Below are 7,157 nucleotides of genomic sequence, written 5' to 3' on the forward strand. Positions count from 1 at the left end.
TTAGTTGGCTCTGTTTGAAGTTTAAAATAATCGGTTTTCTTTAATCTATTACATGTCAACTGCCATTTCTCCAAATTTAAAGTTCCGTGTACTTTATCAGATTTGTTTGTGGTCATTTTAATTTCTAATGGATGTTTATTTACTATTCAAATACAAAATATATACATTAATGAAAAATGTCATTAAGCGTAGCATACTTTTGGGTGATACAGCAGTGTGTATGCCAAAGGCCTTTCATTAACTATAAACATAAGACGCCCCTTGCTCTGTGTTCGTGACACATATAGACAACAAACAATGTGACACCAGGTGGACGTGAGATCGTTTTAATACAGACATCACTGAAGCGTATCCCGTCAACATTTTACACACTCATTAAATGGATTCATTATAATATCCTATGATACACCTGCCTTTGATGGTTATGTATGCGTCGTCTGTAACGCTTCAAAGATCTGATTTTTAAATTATCTCAAATGGAATCTCATTTCCAGAATGACGAATAGTTAAACGTTTAGATCCTGATGACATATTCCCCTACAAAAGCACACACACAGTCACTTTCCACTCTGTGTATCCATATCTCCAATCACATACGTCTAGATGCTTAGTGTTGGCCACTCGGGAATTTTCCTGTTAATTTCCTACGACATTTGCGGTATTCTTACCACAGAACGAAAAATCTTAATTGTAGACATAGCAGAAATGGTTGACTTAACCACAATGGTTCGTTCCCTGTACATTCTTTACCAGCCGAAGTCCACAGCGGTCAACCTCGGGAGGATCCGTGACAAACAGTCAAGTACGACGACAATGCTAACACACATTGTACTCTGTGTTTTGTAAACAAGAATATATTGTTTGATTGAAAGATTCGCTAATTAAAACATTTTAGGGAATGATTTGCAGATGTGACAATCGACTTTCCCTATCAATCATGTCTGATGTTAAGAGTGTGCACACTATGTTTGTCAACGACGCAATTCCTTGTGTACTGAAACAACAACAGTCTCAGATTGTTCACTTGAGAACATTGTCATGAGGAATAGAAGTAGCACACTGCATATTGACAACTCATTTGAAGTAAAAGCGGAATTGATATTCTGATCAAAGTCTGATGAAATGGCTAGGTACATGGAAAAGTATCAAGACATATTTGACAATACTTAATCAAATAAGACCATTGTAATTCGTCCTTTTCATGCATGACTTTGTATACCTGATATGCCAATGTCCCCGTTATTCCCACCCATCAAACCCATCTATAACCCTGTTTTTATACCTGGTAGAAGATTGTCCCCACTGTTCCAACCCATCAAACCCATCTATGACTCTGTATACCTGGTTTTATATTGTCCCCACTGTTCCCACCCAGCATACCCATCTATGACTCTGTATACCTGGTATTATATTGTCCCCACTGTTCCCACCCATCATACCCATCTATGACTCTGTATACCTGGTATTAGAATGTCTCCGTTTAACAGTTCCCCGTTCAATATATCCCCGTTCGTTAAATGCCCATTGCTGAGTCCGCTATAACCGTTCATTAATCCGCTGTTTACGAGATTTACATTCTGTATCACATCGTCACTATCATCCATCTTATCTCTGTTGTACCTTGGCAAGAATATCTGGGAGGCTCCAGGTCCATCGGGATCATGAGTAGACTTGTTGCCAGTCTTTGAGGAGGCTGCTTGTTTGTCCGATTTCCGTTTCTGGATTCTATTGGTTGTGAAGGTCCGAGCAGTGAATTCCATGCTAGTCCGGTACCATTTCCGACACTCGTCTATATGGTAATCCACACAGGAGGCGAATGTCTTGTATGGACGTTTGGGGAATATTACCAATGTCTCGGAGAAATACTTTGGTTTCACTTTAGGCTCATAATACGTGTGGCTTACAAATCTTTTCTTGGTACAGTTACTAAACAGGATGATAGTGTCTTTGTAGTGAACAGGTTCCATTGTAGGCTCCATGTGTACTTCACCATGATATCGCTTCATGCTGTCGTAGTTGAGTGTACTGACGTCGTACTTTTCCTCGAAGTTAGGCAGTTTCACTACAGTTAATGTCTCTTCCACGTGGTCAGGCGTCAACCTCATGATGTTTAGGTAGATAGATGTACAGAGGCTGCCCTTGTTTGATCCTGGTGCAGAGGTATACGACGATGGTGTGCGGCACGTTTGCCCCCTCGGGCGTCAGAATGACAATACACTCACAGCAAGCCAAATAAGTCCTTTATCTATCTCGTCCCGCTCTCAGGTGTGTATCACAGTGGTACACTCACAGACAGACTAGGCCACGATCGACTTTCACTAATATCCTGGTTCTCTGTTAACGACTGGCCCGTTCCTCCGGGACAGGTTCCTGAATCAACGTGCTTTACGTTAATGTTAAAAGGCAGACGACTTAATGTTATACAGAATGGTGACAGCAAGAAGGGTAGGAATCGGTTCTCCACACGTGTGAAAAGACTTTCAATGACAGGACCCAGCTCTGGCGGGACCGTGGCACAACATTTATGTCCGGAATGTGCAAATCACTTGGTGGTTATGACTGATACAATGCAGGTATTCAGGTCGGCGCTGTAGTCGTATCGATCCTTGTCGCCCCTCGATCACTTGTGGAAGACTGACTTACACACGACTGTATCTCCACCCGCCACAGCTGTATCACGTTATACTTCGGATGGAAGTTAATAATTCAACAACATCCCGGTCTTTATTTGTAGCTGGGTTTTAAATTAATCTGATGATTGGCTTTGTATTGTTACCATACAATGGGACTACGGTGTTTAATGTGTAGCCGTCTCTCATTTCACTATTTCACAGGTAATGTGTATATTACAGTGACGACCGCTTCTATTGGCTATACATACCTATCCGTTCCTCAGGTAATAACAACTATAAACACAGCTGAGAAGTCGTGTTTACATACTCCATAGCTTTAACATATAAGTACACAATATCATCTTAAGTCAGATCTATCCAGCGAAGCAAAACACCGAAGAAACTATTTGAATAGCAAACGCGATGCTATGATGTAAGACATATGACTATACAAAAGGATTAATAAATAAATTCATCATTTAGCTTTGTGGGAACCTCGATGTTTTCCTCCACTCGGTAACACTGAGACTTCTACACAGCTAGTCTATTTATCAGCATTGGGTGACAAGCACGTAACTATTTACACTAAATGGAAAAAAAGTCCGGTACTTGTCCGTGTTTGTCTAGAACAAACATATGCGATAAAGCACTTGAGTGTACTGTACGCCGATAAAGGTTCTACATCTCCATGTCTCGATACCTCCTTTACACGAAACTGTCCCCACCCTTCTGTACACCGCTTACGTCTATTTCTTAAAGTGGCAAGAACATGTTATTTTGAATCACAATACAAACAATAATACACTACCAGGTGTTCCATGTGTAGATCTGTTCAGAGACGTCTCTGATCTGTTCATTATGGATATGTATATGTATACATTGATATAATGGCCATTGCTAGAGTTACATGGACATGACTATGTATCCAGTTAGAAGGTTGTTGTGCCACGTCGTAAGTGTTTACAGTTTAGCTTTAATTCGTAGACACACAGATCAATTACTACCGTACATTTACATTAACATGATTAGTGGTTACTATACATGTAATGTATAACGACAGTCGCCGACTAGCTGAACAAGAAATCACGAGTCGTCCACCTATTTATAGATTACTGCGGGACTAATCAAACGCACACATTTCCTTAAGGAATGATTTTTATTTTTTCAACATTTATGAGGTCATAACAACAATGGGTTTATGGACATATTGAATGAATCGCGTTAGCGATTCATGTAAAATATGTCCAAAAACCCATTGTTGTTATGACCTCATAAATGTTGAAAAAATAAATATCATTCCTTATATTTACATTGACGAATCCTTTCAGTGGATCGATATAACAACGAATAAAACAAATAAACAGGGTTTGTTCCTGCTTATACACGGGTGCAACGCAGTGGCGAGAACAGTGTTTTTTCGCGGGGAAATGTGACACTATCGTGAGAGATCTTAGCAACCGTCAACAACAATAACACAACAAAATGTAGTTCCATATTCAATGTTTATTTGTAGCACAGGACACGTGAATACGTGGATATTTCACAAAGCACAGTTCAATAATATTTTAAGATGTAAGAATTAAGCATCTAGGTCGGTCGTTCCGAGTGAGTAGTTTTTGTAGTGTATTACTACGCAGTGTGATCAGGTTACTATCAGTTCCCACGTGCTGAGATTCTATGAACACCTGTGTTATGCATTTATGAATGTAATTTTTGTCAATGGGTCTAAGCATACAGAATGTAAATATTTTTCAATAAAACTGAAATAGTCTATAAAGCTATTGCATAAAATCAGCATAATAAAACCTTTAAGTGTTCTCAATATTTTTAATAATTATATTTTCGGGAAGGCCAAATATCTCACACAATGTTTGAGCGCGTAGACAATGTATCTAGTACAATATCTTTAACCATAATATGTGTGGGTTGACAATGTATAACAGACAATATCTTAAATTATAAAATTTACGTGAAGACTATGTATCTCACACAATATCTTTAATCATTATATGTGTTTACAGACTTTGTACCTCACACAAAATCTTTAATACCTACATTGTATATGTGTTTACAGACTTTGTACCTCACACAATAACTTTAATACCTACATTGTATATGTGTTTACAGACTTTGTACCTCACACAATATCTTTAATACCTACATTGTATATGTGTTTACAGACTTTGTACCTCACACAATATCTTTAATACCTACATTGTATATGTGTTTACAGACTTTGTACCTCACACAATATCTTTAATACCTACATTGTATATGTGTTTACAGACTTTGTACCTCACACAATATCTTTAATACCTACATTGTATATGTGTTTACAGACTTTGTACCTCACACAATATCTTTAATACCTACATTGTATATGTGTTTACAGACTTTGTACCTCACACAATATCTTTAATACCTACATTGTATATGTGTTTACAGACTTTGTACCTCACACAATATCTTTAATACCTACATTGTATATGTGTTTACAGACTTTGTACCTCACACAATATCTTTAATACCTACATTGTATATGTGTTTACAGACTTTGTACCTCACACAATATCTTTAATACCTACATTGTATATGTGTTTACAGACTTTGTACCTCACACAATATCTTTAATACCTACATTGTATATGTGTTTACAGACTTTGTACCTCACACAATATCTTTAATACCTACATTGTATATGTGTTTACAGACTTTGTACCTCACACAATATCTTTAATACCTACATTGTATATGTGTTTACAGACTTTGTACCTCACACAATATCTTTAATACCTACATTGTATATGTGTTTACAGACTTTGTACCTCACACAATATCTTTAATACCTACATTGTATATGTGTTTACAGACTTTGTACCTCACACAATATCTTTAATACCTACATTGTATATGTGTTTACAGACTTTGTACCTCACACAATATCTTTAATACCTACATTGTATATGTGTTTACAGACTTTGTACCTCACACAATATCTTTAATACCTACATTGTATATGTGTTTACAGACTTTGTACCTCACACAATATCTTTAATACCTACATTGTATATGTGTTTACAGACTTTGTACCTCACACAATATCTTTAATACCTACATTGTATATGTGTTTACAGACTTTGTACCTCACACAATATCTTTAATACCTACATTGTATATGTGTTTACAGACTTTGTACCTCACACAATATCTTTAATACCTACATTGTATATGTGTTTACAGACTTTGTACCTCACACAATATCTTTAATACCTACATTGTATATGTGTTTACAGACTTTGTACCTCACACAATATCTTTAATACCTACATTGTATATGTGTTTACAGACTTTGTACCTCACACAATATCTTTAATACCTACATTGTATATGTGTTTACAGACTTTGTACCTCACACAATATCTTTAATACCTACATTGTATATGTGTTTACAGACTTTGTACCTCACACAATATCTTTAATACCTACATTGTATATGTGTTTACAGACTTTGTACCTCACACAATATCTTTAATACCTACATTGTATATGTGTTTACAGACTTTGTACCTCACACAATATCTTTAATACCTACATTGTATATGTGTTTACAGACTTTGTACCTCACACAATATCTTTAATACCTACATTGTATATGTGTTTACAGACTTTGTACCTCACACAATATCTTTAATACCTACATTGTATATGTGTTTACAGACTTTGTACCTCACACAATATCTTTAATACCTACATTGTATATGTGTTTACAGACTTTGTACCTCACACAATATCTTTAATACCTACATTGTATATGTGTTTACAGACTTTGTACCTCACACAATATCTTTAATACCTACATTGTATATGTGTTTACAGACTTTGTACCTCACACAATATCTTTAATACCTACATTGTATATGTGTTTACAGACTTTGTACCTCACACAATATCTTTAATACCTACATTGTATATGTGTTTACAGACTTTGTACCTCACACAATATCTTTAATACCTACATTGTATATGTGTTTACAGACTTTGTACCTCACACAATATCTTTAATACCTACATTGTATATGTGTTTACAGACTTTGTACCTCACACAATATCTTTAATACCTACATTGTATATGTGTTTACAGACTTTGTACCTCACACAATATCTTTAATACCTACATTGTATATGTGTTTACAGACTTTGTACCTCACACAATATCTTTAATACCTACATTGTATATGTGTTTACAGACTTTGTACCTCACACAATATCTTTAATACCTACATTGTATATGTGTTTACAGACTTTGTACCTCACACAATATCTTTAATACCTACATTGTATATGTGTTTACAGACTTTGTACCTCACACAATATCTTTAATACCTACATTGTATATGTGTTTACAGACTTTGTACCTCACACAATATCTTTAATACCTACATTGTATATGTGTTTACAGACTTTGTACCTCACACAATATCTTTAATACCTACATTGTATATGTGTTTACAGACTTTGTACCTCACACAATATCTTTAATACCTA

At 35.9% G+C, this 7,157-nt stretch overlaps 1 protein-coding gene across 1 annotated transcript; it reads right to left on the reverse strand.

Moving 5' to 3' along the window:
• Positions 1–312: 312 nt before the first annotated feature.
• On the reverse strand, positions 313–3,152 carry LOC110441860 (refilin-B-like). Its single transcript, XM_021485140.1, has one exon. It carries the CDS (start codon positions 2,103–2,105, stop codon positions 1,434–1,436), a length of 672 nt encoding a protein of 223 aa, XP_021340815.1. The 5' UTR covers positions 2,106–3,152; the 3' UTR covers positions 313–1,433.
• Positions 3,153–7,157: the final 4,005 nt, after the last annotated feature.

Source organism: Mizuhopecten yessoensis, unplaced genomic scaffold (genome assembly GCF_002113885.1).
Source record: "Mizuhopecten yessoensis strain PY_sf001 unplaced genomic scaffold, ASM211388v2 scaffold716151, whole genome shotgun sequence".
Lineage (NCBI taxonomy): Eukaryota > Metazoa > Mollusca > Bivalvia > Pectinida > Pectinidae > Mizuhopecten > Mizuhopecten yessoensis.

Excerpts from the sequence above, each read along its gene's own strand:
- LOC110441860 (XM_021485140.1), bottom strand. The coding sequence starts at position 2,105 with ATGAGGTTGACGCCTGACCACGTGGAAGAGACATTAACTGTAGTGAAA.